Source organism: Dreissena polymorpha, chromosome 3 (assembly GCF_020536995.1).
Source record: "Dreissena polymorpha isolate Duluth1 chromosome 3, UMN_Dpol_1.0, whole genome shotgun sequence".
Taxonomy (NCBI): Eukaryota; Metazoa; Mollusca; class Bivalvia; order Myida; family Dreissenidae; genus Dreissena; species Dreissena polymorpha.
In genome coordinates this window covers 77839298-77860530 of record NC_068357.1, presented here as the reverse complement: position 1 = coordinate 77860530, position 21233 = coordinate 77839298, and the positions used below count along the sequence as shown (strand labels likewise).

Below are 21233 nucleotides of genomic sequence, written 5' to 3'. Positions count from 1 at the left end.
ATTGAGCCAAAATGTGTGATCCGTAGCCTTTACTATGTGTTCCATAGTCTTTACTGTTCGGTGCAAATTATTAAACCAAAATGGCTGCGACCATGACTTCATGTGCAAAGTTAAATGTCAAGTCAGTTTATCAAATTCTAAAGCAGTGTCATAGAACAGCGTCGCATTCTCAAGTGCAGAAACATGCCTGTCAATTCGACTTAGTTCTCAATTCACATCATGTGTTAAGAAGTCCTCATTTTACCTACTGCAGACGATTTTACTGTCAAAAACAGAATGCTGAAACGGGTGACATTACAGCCTCCATACTTCAAAGTCGTATAGGAGCTGAACAAAATCGTCAAAACACAGATACCACATCTAAGGATCAAAAAAGCGAAGAGCAGCCCAAAAAGGAGAAGAAAGGGTTTACAATGTTTGGACGTTTTATTTCCTGGCAGAGTGCCGGAATGGGGTCTTTCTTCATCATGATGTCTGGAACACTGACACTCATGGTAGCATCATGGGGTAATTATGCTCTTGTTTGAAGAAAGAGAGACTTGTTTTCAATTGAAGATTTTAGTTCAGTCCTCACAAATTATAACCATCTATTCCTAGTGAAGCAAAATTTGTACTGAATCATTGGACTTGGAAATAAATGCATATACATTCAGTGAAAGATCAATGAATTATAACATGTGGTAGTATATAATTATAAGACATAATTAAATAAATGTATCTGTGATTATAGACATTGACTTTTCCATCTACATTTTCCAAAAGTTTTGATTATATCCTGATGCTGTGCCTTTATCATGCTATTATTCACAAAATCATATGTTTATTAACAGAGAATCACTTAACAAAACATTAACAACTTTTTTCTAATAACAAAATATCTAATTACAAATAAAATACATTTTCATTAATGAACATAAATAATTTTCAAAATGTTTAAATAGATTATTTTTTGTAGATAGTTATAACCATTCTATTGCATCATTTTCCATGTTGCATCATTCAGAACTGTTCATAATTATGTTGCACAGTTTTGTAATGCTAGGTTACATATTTTTGATCGTCATTTGAAACCCTTTAATTAATTTAATTTATTAACATATAGATGATGTGTCGAGTTTGACATTTACTGCTACTTAACCTCTATTGTTTCAATAGACTGATACAACAGAAAACTTTTACAGGACCTCCTGAGAGAGATGACACAGGAAAACCAGTTAGTATAATTTAAGTAATATATTAAGAAAAAGTGAGTCATGTTCTGAGAAAACTGGACTGAATGCATGTGCGTAAAGTGTCATCCCAGATTAGCCTGTGCAGTCCGCACAGGCTTAGCAGGGACGACTCTTAATGCCTTAAGTGGATTTTTGCTAAGAAGAGACTTCATGTGAACGAAAAATGTCGGACTGCACAGGCTAATCTGGGACGACACTTAACGCACATGTATTAAGCCCAGTTTTCTCAGAATGCGGCTCAAGTTAATTCTAATTGTACAGATTTTTAGGGTTGATTCGGTCTTAAATGTATACTTTTCCCAAATACTAACCTTAAAATTCCCCTCTTTATGTAAGCTATATTTACAAGAAAGAGATGACTTAAATTGGAAAAGTTTGAAGCATTTTCAGCAATAATCCAAAAGATTTTAATTAAAGTAAGTTTGATCATAGTATATAATAAAGCAATTGCAGTAAAACATTGTATAAATCAGTCATAACAAAGTAGTTTCTATCCCCACGAGAGGCGGAGGGATATAGAATTGGTGTTGTCTGTCCGTCATTCCAACTGCGGTAATTCTGTCTGTTCGTCATTCCGTCCATCTGTCATTCTCTTTGCCCGTCTATCTGTCACAAACTTTTCAGGGCTATATCTCAGAAACTATATAATATATCGACATGAAACTTCATGGGTGTATTAATATCAAGTAGGAGATGTTCTATGCATGAGAACCATAAATGTACATTTCTTAAATAAGCAGGGGTGGGATTTTTCTGCTGATATCTGCAGATCGTTGTCCGGGGGTCCTTTCCGTGATTCGCGTAAATTTGTTGAAAAAAAGGGGGGAGGGGGTATGACCAATTCCTCAGTCAACAGCTCACTGGCAGTCTGACTGGGGTTTGGTAGTCAACAGCTTATTGGCAGTCTGACTCTAGGGTTTGGAAGTCAACTGCTTATTGGCAGTCTGGCTCTAGGGTTTGGTACGGTAGTCAACAGCTTATTGGCAGTCTGACTCTAGGGTTTTGTAGTCAACAGCTTATTGGCAGTCTGACTCTAGGGTTTGGTAGTCAAGAGCTTATTGGCAGTCTGACTATAAGGTTTGGTAGCCAACAGCTTATTGGCAGTCTTACTCTAGGGTTTGGAAGTCAACTGCTTATTGGCAGTCTGACTCTAGGGTTTGGAAGTTAACTGCTTATTGGCAGTCTGGCTCTAGGGTTTGGTAAGGTACTCAACAGCTTATTGGCAGTCTGACTCTAGGGTTTGGTAGCCAACAGCTTATTGGCAGTCTGACTCTAGGGTTTGGAAGTCAACAGCTTATTGGCTGTCTGACTCTAGGATTTGGTAGTCAACAGCTTATTGGCAGTCTTACTCTAGGGTTTTTTAGTCAACTGCTTATTGGCAGTCTGGCTCTAGGGTTTGGTACAGTAGTCAACAGCTTATTGGCAGTCTGACTCTAGGGTTTGGTAGCCAACAGCTTATTGGCAGTCTTACTCTAAGGTTTGGAAGTCAACTGCTTATTGGCAGTCTTACTCTAGGGTTTGGTAGTCAACAGCTTATTGGCAGTCTTACTCTAGGGTTTGGTAGTCAACAGCTTATTGCAGTCAGTCTGACTCTAGGGTTTGGAAGTCAACTGCTTATTGGCAGTCTGACTCTAGGGTTTGGTAGTCAACAGCTTATTGGCAGTCTGACTCAAGGGTTTGGAAGTCAACTGCTTATTGGCAGTCTGACTCTAGGGTTTGGTAGCCAACAGCTTATTGGCAGTCTGACTCTAGGGTTTGGTAGTCAACAGCTTATTGGCAGTCTAACTCTAGGGTTTGGTAGTCAACTGCTTATTGGCAGTCTGACTCTAGGGTTTGGTAGCCAACAGCCTATTGGCAGTCTGATTCTAGGCATTGGTAGCCAACAGCTTATTGGCAGTCTTACTTTAGGGTTTGGTAGTCAACAGCTTATTGCCAGTCTGACTCTATGATTTGGTAGTCAACAGCTTATTGGCAGTTTGACTCTGAGGTTTGGTAGTCAACTGCTTATTGGCAGTCTGACACTAAAATAAATTGTCCTAGCAGTTTGCTTCGTTAATTATTTATGTCTTAAAATATCATCAGAGTGCTTTGTAATTCCAACTTAAATGTTTAAATAACTTGTCAACCTTTATAATTTTAACATTACAATCATACATGTACAAGAACAATATCTAATGTTGACTCCTAATTAAGCCTCATTTGTATATTTTACACACTCACAGGTACAGTTATATTTAAATGTTGTTTTTCCAGATAGAGGATGAATATTCAGATTGTGAGTATTTTTTATTTAATTAAATTAACTTATAAATTCTGCTTCTGACTGTGGGAGCACTTTGGGTTTTGTACTTATGTTCACTGCCAAGAAGATTGTAATTGTAAATTTTTAAATGAACATAGTACTTGCTTAAAGAATAATTTATTATTGTAGCCTCTTATATTCAATATTGGACAATCATGTCAATGATAGCTGTTTAAATCAATACCTTTCATGTAAATACGACATGGTTTTTCCATTTAAGATCCCTGGGTGATAGCATATGTTAAAAGGACATGGGGTGAAATATTCCATCAAGTAAAGGTAAGTAAAGTGTTGTCCTTCAATTTAAAACAATCACATGAATTTTATTGTTAAAGCAGCTCATACAAACTTGGTCACTCGAAAAGCTTGACCAAACACTAGTACTCAAGGCGAATAGATAAGTGAAAATAATACTGAACATGTGCTTGGCAAAGTCATTATTTCTAATGCAGGTGCATAATGTAAGTATATCATGTTAGAATCAAATTATATTTTGCTTTTTCATTTTAGATTTGCTTTAAAACAACTATATATCTCATAATTGTGTGCAGCTATAATTCATATGCATCAGAACTGTCAATAGTTGCATACAAATGTATTGAAAATACTACTGATCTTTTGCTTGGCAAAGTCAGTATTTCTAATGCAGGTGAAAAATGTAAGTATATCATGTAAGAATCAAATTATATTTTGCTTTTTTAATGTAGATTGGCCTTTTAACAGCTATATATCTCATAATTTTGTGCAGTTATAATTCATATGCATCAGAACTGCCAATCTTTGCATATTGAATGATTATTCGAATATCTCAAAATTAATTCTTCCATTCCAGTGCACTTCCAGATCTTGCTTGAAATGTACACTGCAGATCATGTGTTTATTCTCTGACATGTAGGTGATCATAGGAGCCTTTCTCTGAGAAAAGGGGCTTGAGTGCATAAAGTGTTGTCCCAAATTAGCCTGTGCAGTCTGTACAGGCTAATCAGGGACAATATTTTCTGCTTTTATTGTAATTTTTGGTTTGAAGGAATACTGTTCTTTTCGAAAATCCAGTTTAGGTGGAAAGTGTTTCTGAGATACGCCTGTGCAGACTGAACAGATGAGCCTTTACGACTCTCACATGATGAAACCCCTTTACGACTCTCACATGATGAAACCCCTTTACGACTCCCACATGATGAAACCCCTTTACGACTCTCACATGATGAAACCCCTTTACGACTCTCACATGATGAAACCCCTTTACGACTCTCACATGATGAAACCCCTTTACGACTCTCACATGATGAAACCCCTTTACGACCCCCACATGATGAAACCCCTTTACGACTCTCACATGATGAAACCCCTTTACGACTCCCACATGATGAAACCCCTTTACGACCCCCACATGATGAAACCCCTTTACGACTCTCACATGATGAAACCCCTTTACGACTCTCACATGATGAAACCCCCTTTACGACTCTCACATGATGAAACCCCTTTACGACTCTCACATGATGAAACCCCTTTACGACTCTCACATGATGAAACCCCTTTACGACTCTCACATGATGAAACCCCTTTACGACTCTCACATGATGAAACCCCTTTACGACCCCCACATGATGAAACCCCTTTACGACTCTCACATGATGAAACCCCCTTTAGGACTCTCACATGATGAAACCCCTTTACGACTCTCACATGATGAAACCCCTTTACGACTCTCACATGATGAAACCCCTTTAAGACCCCCACATGATGAAACCCCTTTACGACTCTCACATGATGAAACCCCTTTACGACTCTCACATGATGAAACTCCCTTTAGGACTCTCACATGATGAAACCCCCTTTACGACCCCCACATGATGAAACCCCTTTACGACTCTCACATGATGAAACCCCTTTACGACTCTCACATGATGAAACTCCCTTTAGGACTCTCACATGATGAAACCCCCTTTACGACTCTCACATGATGAAACCCCCTTTACGACTCAAACATGATGAAACCCCCTTTAGGACTCTCACATGGTGAAACCCCCTTTACGACTCTCACGTGATGAAACCCCCTTTACGACTCTCACATGATGAAACCCCCTTTACGATTCTCACATGATGAAACCCAGTTTTCACAGGGGAAGGCTCATGTACATGCAAATGTAAGACATTGTGTCTTGTTCTGTGAAAATTGGGCAAAATGCATGTGCGTAGAGTGTTGTCCAAGATTAGCCTGTGCAGTCTGCACAGTCTAATCAGGGACGAAACTTTCCACTTAAACTAGATTATTGGTAAAAAGGGACTTCCTTTAAACGAAAAATACCATTAAAGCGGAAAGTGTCGTCCCTGATTAGCCTGTGCGGACTGCACAGGCTACTCTGGGACAACACTTAACGCACATGCATTTTGCCAAATTTTCACATAAGACACCATTGCTCCTACGCCACAGGTGACCCAGGAGCCGTCCCGCCAGAAGCTGCTGCCTGACCCCCTGACCTACCCCTACATCCAGCCCCCCTACACCCTGGTGCTGGAGCTCATAGACGTCCTGGTCCATCCAGAGTGGAATGTGAGTCTTGCGTTCTGATTCACCTGGAAGGTTTATCTTGACAATATAACTTAATAAAAGAAGTAGTTAAAGTCTGGGTCGCCTTTTGATTCATCTGCAAGGTTTATCTTGACATTATAACATGATAAATAAAAGAATAAGTTCAAATCTGGGTCACAAAGTTGCTTTCTGGTCCACCTAGAGTGGAATGTAAGCACTGCTTTCTGGTCTGTCCTCAATTTATTTAAATCTTTACCACTAAGTTACAAATGTTCAAACATTTATAGTCCATTTGAAGGTTAAATTCAATTAAAGACCTTTCTTACTAAATTCAAGTTTAAAGGCTTAATTTCCAAACCTTAGATACTGATGAGCAGCAAGCAGTATTAAACCTTAACAGACTGTTGTTCGCTGCTCATCAGTAACTGTGGGTTGGAAATGAAGCCTTAAAGGGGCCTTTCCACGTTTGGGTAAATTGACAAATTTGAAAAAAGTTGTTTCAGATTTGCACATTTTCGTTTTAGTTATGATATTTGTGAGGAAACAGTAATACTGAACATTTACCATGCTCTAAAATAGCCATTATATGCATCATTTGACGATTTAAAAACCCGAAAATTATAAAGCGTTGCAACGCTAAACGAATTAATAATTTGAGAAGTTCTGTTGTTGTCCTTATATTTTGTGGAACTACGAGGAATTGTTATACAAAGTATAAAACACACTTGTCATGGTATGCGGAAGGATGGCCGAGTGGTCTAAATGGGAGACTTTTGACTTCAGGGCTCAAGGGGGCAGTGGTTTGAACCCTGCTGAAGGTTACTTTTTTTTCTTTTTTAGCTCACCTGAGCACAACATGCTCATGCTGAGCTATTGTGATCGCCTTTGTCCGTCGTCCGTCAGTCGTCAACATTTGCCTTGTGAACACTCTAGATACCACATTTATTGTCTGATCTTCATGAAACTTGGTGAGAACATTTGTCCCAATGATACCTCGACCGAGTTCGAAACTGGGTCATGCTGGGTCAAAAACTAGGTCACTAGGTCAAAAAAAAAGAAAAACCTTGTGAACACTGTAGAAGTCACATTTGATGCCCAATCTTCATGTTACTTTGTCAAAATGTTTGTCTTAATGATATGTTGGTTGAGTTCAAAAATGGTTCCGGTCCATTGAAAAACATGGCCGCCAGGGGGCGCGGCAGTATTCCTTATATGGCTATAGAGATACCTTGTGAACGCTCAAGAAGTCACAATTTTTGCCAAATCATCATGAAACTTGGTCAAAACATTGGTTTCATTGATATCTCGAACGGGTTCGAAAATGGTCCAGGTCGGTGAAAAAACATGGCCGCCAGGGGGCGGGGCAGTTTTCTCTATATGTATATAGTAAAAACATGTGAACGCTCTAGAAGCCACATTTTTGGTCCAATCTTCATGAAATTTGGTCAGAACACTTATTTCCTCGATACGACGGTTGAGTTTGAAAATGGTAAGAATCAGTAAAAAAACATGGCCCCCAGGGGGCAGGGCAGTTTTGCTTATGTGGCTATAGTTAAACCTTGTGAACACTCTAGGATTAACATTTATAGTCCAATCTTCATGAAACTTGGTCTGAACATTTGTTTTTATGATAGCTAGGCTGAGTTTGAAATTGGTCTCGGTCTGTTGAAAAATATGGCTGCCAGGGGGCAGGGCAGCTTTGCTTATATGGCTATAGTGAAACCTTGTTAACACTCTAGGAGCCCAATCTTCATGGAACTTGGTCCGAAAATTTGTTGTATTGATAGCTTGGCTGAGTTCGAAAATGGTTAAGGTTTGTTGAAAAACATGGCCACCAGGGTAGCGGCAGTTTTCATAATATGACTATATTAAAACCATGTTAACACTCTAGTTGTAATGCGGAATCTGATGTTGGTGCACAATGATGATGATGACGATGATGATGATGATGATGATGATGATGATGATGATGATTATTGCCAGGTGGTAATTGTGTTACACTCCTGGAAATTGACCCCCATTAACTGGTCACTTTCATCAAAGACCTTTGTGTTGATGTCAGATGGAAACCATTCATAAGATACATAAGACATTACAACTTGAAATGTTTTACCCCTACAATTTTCAGTAAGTCAGTAGTTTGTGTGCGATTATGAAAGATATGTGATTTTAGCAGGTTTTATTGTTGTTTCAATTGGAAATATCAATGCAAGGTGAGTCCTAAAATTGTTCCAGTTGTTTGAACACACTTTGTCAAAAATGTGAACAATTTGGTAGTAAAAAAACAGCAACTTATCCCATCTTTTAAGAAGCACAAACAACTGTTTGAAGAAAAGTTGATTTGCATTTGTTTTTGCAAAAATATTATATTTATGCTACAGATTATTTGTGCATTTAAATTACAAATAGTTTGATAGTTGTTTTGATATGATACGTTTTCAAATGTTTTGTGTGTGTTTACTTCTATATTTGCACACATTTATAACTATAAGAAAGATCAATCACAATCTCTTGAACAAATACGGTTGTTTTCAGTATCTAAAAGTGTTCTTTCTTAACAGATTGTTAACAGTCATCCCCTATAAAATTCTGAGATGCTTATCTCATGATCTCAAATTTGGACAACAATTTGTTGAAAAATTTACTTCCATTTTCTTTTGCTGATGCTCATTATTAAATTACTGTCCTCATATTACTTTTATCCAAAATAATTTAAGCTTTGTCGCAACGGGTAACAAATATCTCATAAAAAAATTTAAACACACACACACAAAACTACTGATAACGCATATGTGTATATATCTGCCGAAACAGCAAACCTCTTCTTTTCACAAAACAATGTTAACAACCCTTGTTTCCTAGATACCACGGTTGAGTTAAAAATGGTTTTGATCCATCTAGTAACATGACCGCCGGGGGGGGGGTCATTTTCCTTATATTTATATACTGAAAAAGCCTGTGTACAATCTAAAAGTCACATTTTTTGGCCAATCATCATGAAACTTGGTCAAAACATTGGTTTTATTGATATGTCGGATGAGTTTGGAAATGGTCGTGATCAGTGGAAAAACATTGCTGCCAGGGGATGGGGCAGTTTTCTCTATAATTATGTTTGTAAGAAGAATTTTCCTTATATATATATTTAACAAAAATCTGGGTATTAAAAACATGGCTGCCAGGGTGGGTGGGGTAATTTTCTATATAGGCCTATTGTGAATATTTTTGAACAGCTTATTATGCCCCCCTTCGAAGAAGAGGGGGTATATTGTTTTGCACATGTTGGTCCGTCCGTATGTCCGTCCACCAGATGGTTTCCGGATGATAACTCAAGAACGCTTAGGCCTAGGATCATGAAACTTCATAGGTACATGGATCATGACTCGCAGATGACTCCTATTGATTTTGAGGTCACTAGGTCAAAGGTCACGGTGACTGGAAATAGTAAAATGGTTTCCGGATGATAACTCAAGAATGCTTATGCCTAGGATCATGAAACTTCATAGGTACATTGATCATGACTCACAGATGACCTCTATTGATTTTCAGGTCACTAGGTCAAAGGTCAAGGTCACTGTGACCCTAAATAGTAAAATGGTTTCCGGATGATAACTCAAGAACGCTCATGCCTAGGATCATGAAACTTCATAGGTACATTGATCATGACTCGCAGATGACCCCTATTGATTTTCAAGTCACTAGGTCAAAGGTCAAGGTCATGGTGACCAGAAGTAGTAAAATGGTTTCCGGATGATAACTCAAGAATGCTTATGCCTAGGATCATGAAACTTAATAGGTACATTGATCATGACTTGCAGATAACCCCTATTGATTTTCAGGTCACTAGGTCAAAGGTCAAGGTCACGGTGACCCGAAATAGTAAAATGGTTTCTGGATGATAACTCAAGAACACTTATGCCTAGGATCATGAAACACAATAGGTACATTGGTAATGACTCGCAGATGACCCCTATTGATTTTCAGGTCACTAGGTCAAAGGTCAAGGTCACGGTGACTCAACTTAGAAAAATGGTTTCCAGATGATAACTCAAGAACGCTTACGCCTAGCATCATGAAACTTCATAGGTACATTGATCATGACTCGCAGATGACCCCTATCGACTTTCAGGTCACTAGGTCAAGGTCATGGTGACTTGACACAGTTAAATGGTTTCTGGATGATAACTCAAGAAAGCTTACGCCTAGGATCATGAAACTGCATAGGTACATTGATCATGACTCGCAGATGACCCCTATTGATTTTCAGGTCACTAGGTCAAAGGTCAAGGTCACAGTGCCAAAAAACGTATTCACACAATACCTGCCACTGCAACTGACAGCCCATATGGGCATGCATGTTTTATAAACAGCACTTGTTTTTAAAGTCAGTCTTGTCATACTTATAATTTGAAATATTTGCTACAAAGTTTTAATCTTTGTTTCTTTCCATCTTAGTCTCTCAGGTGAGCGACCCAGGCCCCTTTGGGGCCTCTTGTTTAATGTTATTCTTGATTTTTTACTGGAGCTTATTATATATTTAATTTTAACATTTATCAATATAAAGCATTTAATGACAAACTTCAAAGCATGCCAAAATCTGTGAAAAGGCCCCTTTAAAAACTTGGATCTTATAAGAAATGTCTTAAATTAAATTTAACTATCATAGGGACTACAAATGCCTTAAAATACGTGGTAAAGGGTTAACCTGTGAGCCCTTGAGTTTCAAGGAAGATCATTTGAGCCTCTTTTTGTGAAACATTGGCTTTTTACATGTGTGAAAAATGTCATCCCACAGGGCTCAACATTAACCTAAAAACCAACTTGCCCTGCCGGGCAAATACTTAGTAAATCAACTTGCCCTGAACGTAAAGCCACTTGCCCAAACATGAAATATCACATTAACTGTAAACCTCATATTTTTTAATAAAGATCAAAATGATGCACCACAAAACCTTTTTTATTTTTGCACATATAACAAAATGATGACAGCAATTAAAGTCTAATTAAAGTCTAAATTTAATGCTTTTTGTTCTTTTTTGCACTTGCCTGGGCGGACAACTAGATTATAAAGTAACATGCCTGGACCCAACTTTTGCTTGCCAGGGGCAATAGGACAACTGTTAATGTTGAGCCCTGTCCCAGATTAGCCTGTGCAATCCGCATAAGCTAATCAGAGACGACACTGAATGCCTAGACTGGATTTTGCTTGAAAAGTCTTCAAGTATACAAAATGCTTCCCCTGTTTTCAGATGGCCACTGGGTGGAGATTCAAGAAGCGGCCGGGCATTGACCACTTCCTGCGAGCCATCGGACCGCCCATGTTTGAGGTGGTCATCTACACAAAGGAGTCTGGCATGGTGGGAACATGTGTTGGAGCCTTGTTCTTGGTGGAAAACTGGGCTTAATGCATGTGTGTGAAGTGTTGTCCCAGATTAGCCTGTGCAGGCTGCTCAGGCTTATCAGGGATGACACTTTTAGCCTGAAATGAATTTTTGTTTAGAAGAGATTTTCTTAAACAGAAAAATTCCATAAAGCAGAAAGTGTTGTTCTTGAGTGGCCTAGCCTGACATATCTGGGATGGCACATTATCCTCTATTCCTATAACTTCGTGCAGCCCTATAAGATCGTGTACTTTTTTATGACGTAAACTTCTAAGCAACATTCGAACGCACGTGCCCGAAAACTGTTCACTTTTGCACCGCGAGAATTTCCACAGCCGATAAGACAACAATCATGAGGAAAAACCTTAAATATGATATAATTTGTCTATTTGTCTGGCCCCATTACAAAAAAATAGCCTAAACAATGTTTAAAATCTGCACATTTCCATCACCAGACAGCTATGTTTGTCAATGTTTTGATCGTAAAATGTTGTTAGAGTAGTTTCCCTTGGAGGCCCGTCTCCAATTTGTATTGTGCTTTCTGTACTTTGCATTACAATAGGATAAAAGTATGATGTGTATGCGGAAAATTTTACCCCCAAATGATGACACGAGGCCATACATTAAGATTGTGACCGGCCTATTGCGATATAGGTTCTCACTGCATCAATTTGAGATTTTGTCACAAAACAACTGTCATTAGAAGGGGTGACTGCCTTTCATGCCCCCATTGTGAATAGAATTTTAGTTAGCTATTTTCCGTTAGTAAATACACTTTATCTAGACCTCTGAAAACAGTTATCACAGTTCATATTTCATTTTTATGAAGACCAGTTTTAATTAAACCATTCTTTTTAATACAGTTTATTCACGAAATTCATCTAAAACAACACATTTTTAATACAGATAAACACATATTCACTAAAACATATATCGGTTATTATAGACACATCCCAGGGCCTCGCTATGACGTCATCAAAATCGGTGCACAATCTTATAGGGTAATTCTGTGTGACGCAGACTACGATGTACATGAATGTTTAAATGTATGTAACTCAATTATTATTATCTGTCAACCAACTTATTTCACTCGTTATTTATAAAACAAAAGATAAATCATAAAGTATATATCAAGTTTAATTATTGTCTAATGATTTTTCATGAAAGATATGCCTTTGAAATTTAAGGTGCACAAACTTATAGGTTTAGAGGCTAAGCGTATAAATTAAGCCCAATTTTCATAAACTCAACTCATATGATATTGTTAAGATATTCAATGGTATAATGGAATAGCCAGCAGATATTTATTATGTTAGAAAGCACGGTTGGTAGATTTTCTAGTAAAATTGTGTGCTTTGGTAGCCTACATGCAGAGCTCTCTTGGGATTGCATTTGAGGCAAGTTGGGTCAAGGTAACTGTTATCAAAACATAGAACGACTGTTTCGACTGGAAAATGTAAATTTACATGGCTGTATTGCACTGAAATGGTGCGTGTAGGTAACTTATAGACAGAAATTTAGATGACCGTATTGCACTGAAATGGTGCGTGTAGGTAACTTATAGACAGACATAGCTAATGATTCCACCTATTGAAATTAAATTAATAAGTGAAGTATTGAAAACATGGTCTAGTGTGGTTGCTTTGTTTTTGTTGAAATTTTAAATACAGGTTTAAAGACTATGCAATAAAAGGATTTGTTTCCTGATTATTTGTGTCCATTTTATGATAAAACCTTGCAGACTGCTGATCCAATAATAACGAAGATTGACCCAGAAAACTACGTAATGTACAGGCTGTACAAGGATGCAACACGCTATGAAAACGGCACACATATCAAAGTAAGTATTAAATCAGAGCAAAAAATTGTATAATTATAATCCTGCCTCCCCCCCCCCCTAAGAAAGGGAAAGATTTAAAAAGTATCAGCTATTGTGTGTGTCATTGTTGTACACACATTTAATTTCTTTTATTGTGTTTTGATCCTCTTCCATAATCATTATGCTATAATCATAAAGCTTTGAAATTTTCATTAGTGGGAATAAATAAATTACTGAATTAAGCTATCCCTGGCATTAATAAGTGTATAAATGAATAAATTTCTTACTGACGCAGTGAAGTTACATACAGATAATTTTGTATTAGTAGAATAATGAATGAAGTTTGTTGATACAAAAGTATGAAGCTTTTACAGGACAACATTAATAACTTGTTTGCAGGACCTGAACTACTTGAACCGTGACCTTTCCAAGGTCATCTTCATTGACTGGGACGAGAAAGCGTTTCATTCCAACCCAGAGAATGCGTTCAAGGTCAAGCAATGGAAAGGGGAAAATGAGGATGTTTTACTTGGAGAGCTTGCTGATTTCCTGAGAGGTACTGTGAACTGTTGCTGTAAAGTGTTTGTTAATCCTCAGCCTCCAAGCGTTAATGGGGAATGTAGGAATGCCCTTCGCAAGTCTGCCTGTCTGTAACAGTCTTGTGTCCACTTAATATCTCTTATATCCTTTGATGAGTACCGGTATCATGGGACTCGCTTAAATTGTTGAATAAATTCAGACAATGTGCATAAGGCATGAATCACACATATTGGCTCAAGGTCAAGATTGTATTTTAAGGTCAAAACTTTGAGACTCCAGCTTTGTGTCCTCTCCATATTTCCTTAATCTTCTGAAGAATTTATGTCATAGAGACAATGTGAGACAAGGTCAAGGTCATATTTCAAGGTCAAATTTTCGCCTTCGTGTTTTTGTCCTGTCCATGTCTCATAACAGTGCTTAAGCTATGTTTTGTAAAGGACTGGTTGAACATTCCTTAAAAAGGCACAAGGATTGCTGTGACAACTATTTGGAAATTAAGTCACAACAAAACTTGTAGACCTTAAATATTACATTTTAACAGGTATCTTTGATAAGAATGAAAGCAGGACAGTATAAAAGGCAACAGGGTTCATTCAAATTCTGAATGGAAATGTGAAACATGAGCTCAATGTTAAGGGCATTCAGACAATGTGCTGACCCAAGGTCATTCTTCAAGGTCAAAAGTCTGGTCCATCTCTCCTGTGCACATTGAAGGATCTTCATCAAGCTTGGCCACGATGTTTAAGGGGCACGAATCAGACTGAAATTCAAGGCCACCACTTTGAATTAAAAAATCTTTGCAGGGGATATAACTGTCTTAATGAACTGCCTTGTTTATTATAATGTCACGCACTTGACTTACTGCCAGCCATAATGGACTTGTGAGACACCTTTTCTGATGAACATTTGCTAACCATATTTGTGTATTGTTTAATATCTTATGGTTCTTATCATTCATAAAATAAAAACGTAATAAATTGTAAACTACCTATTCACTGAAATCAAAGGTTTGTGATTGTGCAAAAAGTCCTTGCACATGAAATATTTTCTGGATCATAACATTGTCCAGCATGGATGGATCTTCAAATTACTCGCCATAACTTATCAGCACAAGATTTGTGCTTTACAAAGTCCGTGCAGTATGGGAGGATTTTCAATTGAGATTTTGTCTTATATTAACCTTTAACTTTTTTTGACTGACATGCCAGTCTTTGCAGCAATGGAACTCTTGTTCTCAAAGTGTTGTCGTGTGAGACTCTGTAAGTTGAATGATAACCAAATTTTTTTAACTGGAGAAAATACATTTGTTGCACTAGAACTTTTAAAAATTCTTTTTCAGCTTGCATTTTTTGTCAAATAACAACAGCTGTTTCATTAAAAAAAAAATCAACATGTGTAAAATATTAAGCTTAAGTGTTTTTAAGATGCTGACTCGTTGTCTTGTAGCCATGGCAGCCAGTAAGGTGGACGATGTGAGGCCTGTTCTGCAGTACTACAACCAGTTTGAGGACCCCATTGATCAGTTCCACAAAAATCAGGCCAAACTAAGGGTATGCTATGTTTTAGAGGTATTTTTATGCCCCCGGATCAAAGATCGGGGGTATATTGTTCTTGGCCTGTCTGTCATTGTATGTGTGTGTGTGTCCCAAAACTTTAACCAAAACTTTTAACCTTCTTCATAACTTTTGCAATATTGAACATAGCAACTTGAAATTTAGCATGCATGTGTATCTCATAGAGCTGCACATTTTGAGTGGTGAAAGGTCAAGGTCATCCTTCAAGGTCAAAGGTCAAAAAAAGATAATTTTAAAACTTTAACCAAAACTTTAACCTTCTTCATAACTTTTGCAATATTGAACGTAGCAACTTGAAATTTGAAATATAAAAAAGAAATGAAATTTCATTGGACATCCGATGAAGCCACAACGTTAGGAATTACTTTCACAAATAATGAAAAGGATACAGTTCTTAAAAACATACTACCTAAATTACAGAATTTTAAAAACTGCTTAAAATCATGGCATCACCGTAAACTTACACTAATCGGAAAAAACACAGTATTGAAAACGTTTGCACTTCCTAAACTAATTTATGTATTAACAGTCCTCCCAAATCCACCAAATGATGTTATTAACGATATAAAATCAGCAATATTTAATTTCATATGGGACGGTAAGCCTGACAAAATAAAACGAACTCAGTTAATTCAATCTGTAGAAAATGGAGGTATCAAATTAACGAACATTGACTCATTCTTGAATGCAATCAAATGCAGCTGGGTAAAAAGATACCTAGATAATACCAATACGAGTACATGGAAACTATTCTACCAGAAAATCCTAAAAAAATATGGTGACTCTTTACTCTTTGAATGTAACATCAACAATACTATCCTACATGAAATTGCAAACGAAAACATATTTCTGTCTGATGTTCTATCAGCATGGAGTGATGTCACTCATAATCTAGAAACCCAAAACAGCAGTAAAACTATTTTATGGAACAATAAAGACATAACTTCAAACAATAAGACGTTTTTCTATAAAGATTGGTTTGAACGAAGCATAAAATATGTCGACCAATTATATGACTACAGAATTAAGGATTTCTACTCTTTTGATAATATATGCTACATATACGGAATACCTTCAAATAATTTTCTGAAATACTACACACTAATCAAAAGCATACCCATACATATTAAATCTGAAATCAATACAAATAATACACCATGTACTCAAACAACATTTGTAGAAAACATACTTGGAAGAAAAAACAAAACAAATAAAATATTTTACACACTACAAATTAAAAACCCTACAGAAAACTCCAAAATCCAAAATAAATGGCAAGTCCTTTTTGGAGAAAATGAACTTAATTGGAAACACATATTTACCATGCCATATAAAGCAACTATTGAAAGCACACTGAGAAATTTTCAATATAAATACATCCATAGAATTATAGCTACAAATAAATATCTCTTTAAATGCAAATTATCTAACTCAAATCTGTGTGACTTCTGCAGTGAAAACATTGAAACTATAGAACATCTTTTCTGGGAGTGAAAACACATCCAGCCTATTTGGAATCAATTAATATCTTTTCTTGAACAACATCAACTAAACGTTAAACTATCTTTCTTAAATGTAAGTTTCGGAATTAACTCATTGAAATCAATAGACTGTAATAATATTGTGAATTTTATGGTTATATTGATGAAATATTTTATCTTAAACATGAAGTACAAAAAACAAGTACCAAATTTTAATTGTTTTGTCCATAGTCTTAAACTAAAAATCCAGATTGAGAAAGAAATAGCCCTCATAAATGACACATTACAAATCTTTGAACAAAAATGGAATCGGATTAAATTCTCATAATGTTTTGTCCACTTATATACATTTCACTCTAATGCTAGTTTATCTCTCTAAAATAGTTTTGTTTATTTTTTTTATTATTATTATTTTTTTTTTTTTTTCAATCTGACAAGACCATTGTAAATATACAACAAAACACACAAGCCCAGTATGCTTTCTTCCGCCTTTACACAACTTATCATTTTTCATAACTATTCCTCTGTTGTTCTTTTCTTTTCTCTCTAAAAAAATATATATTATATTAGCATATCTTGTATAACATGTCTGAACTTTATTGCTTTGTACAATCACTATGTTGTATGATCATATACATGTTTACATTGTATGTATGATATTGAATATAAAAAAAAAAGAAAAAAAAAAAAAAAAAAAAAAAAATTGAAATTTGGCATGCATGTGAATCTCATGGAGCTGCACATTTTGAGGGTTGAAAGGTCAAGGTCATCCTTCAAGGTCAAAGGTAAAAAAAAATCGAAGCGGCGCATTAGGGGGCATTGTGTTTCTGACAAACACATCTCTTGTTTGCATCTTCTTTGGTCTGTTAACAACTTTTTCGGCCAATAAACATTTCTTTATGACCAATAAACAACTTTTTTGGCAAATACACATCATTTTTGGGTCAATACACAACTCTTTTGACAAATAAACAACTCTCTTGACCAATACTGACCTCTTTTTGCCACTTAATTAAACTTTTGCCACTTGGCTACTAAACATCAGTTTAGGTCAATACACAACTCTTTTGGTCAATAAAAATTTCTTGTGGCCACAACACAACTCTTTTGGCTAAAACAAAACTTTTTGTAGTTCTGATGAGTAAGAATTCAACTGTTTGGATGTTTAATTGTGGGACAGTTCAATAGCCACACATCAGTAATTAGTATGAAGAAGAGATTTTATGAACCAATAAGCAACACTTATGCAAATTTAGTTAGATTCTTATAGCACTTGAATTTGAATGACATTTTACCATATTCCAATGCCAAGTTTAACTGCTTTTTGAGGTGTTTATTTTGTTGTCACCAACGATAATCGTATTCTTAGTGTTGAGAACAATCAATTAGTATTATATTAGACTAATATCACCTATAAATAGGCCTCGCTATTTATTCACTTTAAGGAGAATATTCTTGATGTGTTTTTAATGCCCCTGAAGGTGGGCATATAGTGATCGCATTGTTCGTCTGTCTGTCCGTCACACTTTTTTTAAAAATGCTCATAACTTCTATGTAGCTTCAGATGTAACCTTCATATTTGGTATGCATGTGTATATGGACAAGGCCTTTCCATATGCACACAAATTTTTACCCCTTTCAGCATGACCTTGAACTTAGGGTCAGCGTTTAAGTTTTGAAATCTGCGTTTAGGTTTCGATAAATGCTCATTACTTCTTTGTCGCTTCAGATGTAATCTTCATATTTGGTATTCATGTGTATATGGACAAGGCCTTTCCATACGCACACAAATTTTTACCCCTTTCACCTTGAACTTAGGGTCTGCTTTTAGGTTTCAAAATCTGCGTTAAGGTTTCGAAAAATTCTCATAACTTTTATGTCCATCTGTCCGTTTGTCACACTTTTTTTTAAAATGCTCATAACTTCTATGTTGTTTCAGATGTAACCTTCATATTTGGTATGCATGTGTATATGGACAAAGCCTTTCCATACGCACACATATTTATACCCCTTTCACCTTCACCTTGAATTTAGGGTCCGCGTTTAGGTTTCAAAATCTGCGTTTAGCTTTCGAAAAATGCTCATAACTTGTAAAATGTAAAATGTCATCCTATGGAGACAGCTCTTGTTTAATCCTTTTTTAATATTTGATTCTTACATACATTTTGTAGGATAACAATATATTGGTGATTATAGGACCTACTGAATGTGGTTAAACGTGCATTTGTTATTGCTTGCTAGTATTTTTTTGTAAAATCCTTTATTGAAGGGATAAATCTGTTGTATTCTAATCAAATGAAGACCTTTTTTTGAAAAAAATATAATTTTAGAGCAATAGCAATAACTTTATGAAACTGATGCAGAATCATACAGCATATTAAAGCAGACACATTACAACATTCCCATTATATGTGTCCTCCTAATATGACATTGGTCCTCATGGCAGACTGGCATTTGGAATACCTTGTCATTGTAGCATGGTACAGCAAATGTATCTGCTGTTATGCAGATGTCCTTAATATGACATATGTCTATATCTCACCTCCTACACAAATTACCTAATCTGATAGGCTTAGAGTGGTATTTTCCATACACCCGAGTAATTTCCGTACACCGTGCGTAATTGAGTAGTTGGTTGAGATATAATCGTTACACAGTTAGTAACAGGTGTATGGGATATACACCCTCAGTGCTTTCATACCATACTCGAGCTTCGCTCTCGTATGGTATGAAAATACTGAGATGGTATATCCTATACACCATCAGTTACTTGTGTCCATGTATGATGTATTCCAAATGTCCCATATTTCATTTGTTCCGTTTCCATGTCTGTCTTCTGCTTGCAGGAAGAGCAGGAGAAGATGAAGATGGCAGTCGTCCAGCGGGAAAAGAAGAATCTCACTGGCTCCATTGTATCCAAGTACTTGAAGTAACCAAGCAGAAAAGGTCTTTGAAAGGGAAATAAATCATGAATTTTGTGTTGAAAAAACTGAATTGACTTGAGAAATGGCTCAATAATTGCTAAAGAAATAATTTTAGTTTTAATTGCTTGGCAGTGTTAATACATTAAGACTCAATAAATTGGGGTGAAGTGGAGTGAAATAACCGCACCCCAAATTACCCTATTGTTCAGCCAGAAAAATAGTCCTATATGTTCACCAGATGTGTGCGCTGGTTGTCTGTGTGTATCCAGAGGATGCAATACAATAGGAAACTTATTTATATGAATCGCGTTCGGAGAAAACTGTGCGTAAAGTGTCATCCCAGCAGATTAGCCTGTGCGGACGGAGGGACGACACTTTCCGCTTTTATGGTATTTTTTTCGTTTAAATAAAGTCTCTTCTACACGAAAATCCAGTTAAGGTGGAAAGTGTCGTCCCTGATAAGCCTGTGCGGACAGGCTAATCTGGGATAGCACTTAACGCACAAGCATTATGCCCAGTTTTCTCAGAAGGGGACACATATAATACAATGTGAAACTTTCATTTAGTGTAAAAAAAAAGGAAGTCTATAAACCATACCATGTGCATTTTTTTACGAGAGTTTTAATTTTGTTATTTACTATTTTGTAGTATTTTATTAGCCTTAAAAACTACCCTATTTTGTTCACATGTGATCAGCAATAAATTATGTATTTTAACACAATGTTGAACAGAGTTTCGATAATAAAAGCATGTTACTAAATGGAAATCAATCAAAGGTCAACATGTTTTGTAAACTTAAATATGAGAATTACACAACTTATGGGGCTTTACTGTGCTGCATAATGCTGAAATTCATTGTTTGTCATAAGTTTGTGAGATTGCTCATTTAAGTTTGGGCATTTTACTTGAGAATTTCCAGAACTAGTTTCACAACATTAGGCTCTGGCCATGGATTGTGGAATTATAACTCATACTTGTTTTCCCTCTCTGTGTACAAAACAATTTGCTGGTCTTTGAAGAAAGAATGATCCCTTTCCCCCATAAGAAGCAAAGTGAAAATGGCTATGTGCAGGTTCAGGTTTTATGCTGTTTGCTTCTCATCAGTATTAAAGGGTTGGAAATGAAACCTTTAAAACTTGAATTTAGTAAGAAAGGTCTTGAATTAAATGTAACTTTCTTAGGGACTACACATGGGTAAAAATACGTATTTATGTGTTGAAGGGTTAAAAGTTATGAATCCTGAATCCATCTCCTGATTATATTCTTGACTGCTATTGATTTTTGGTTTGAAATGAAATGCCTGTAATGAACTGTATGTAATAAAATATAGAAAATTAAATGAGTTGAATTATAATGATTTATCTCTTTCAGTGCTGGAATCGAATTTTGAAGGCCTTTGCAAACAGTTTGGATCCAGATGAGACACATCAGGAACCAAGCTGTTTGC

General features: G+C 36.3%; 1 protein-coding gene across 1 annotated transcript; it reads left to right on the top strand.

Annotated features, from left to right (window-relative positions):
• Positions 1-59: 59 nt before the first annotated feature.
• Positions 60-21125, top strand: LOC127874847 (mitochondrial import inner membrane translocase subunit TIM50-A-like). Its single transcript, XM_052419498.1, has 10 exons — positions 60-507; positions 1182-1213; positions 3486-3507; positions 3755-3813; positions 5972-6091; positions 11317-11424; positions 13190-13288; positions 13667-13823; positions 15254-15357; positions 19709-21125. The coding sequence occupies exons 1-10, from the start codon at positions 81-83 to the stop codon at positions 19793-19795; spliced, it is 1215 nt and encodes a 404-aa protein (XP_052275458.1). The 5' UTR covers positions 60-80; the 3' UTR covers positions 19796-21125.
• The last annotated feature ends 108 nt before the right edge of the window (positions 21126-21233 follow it).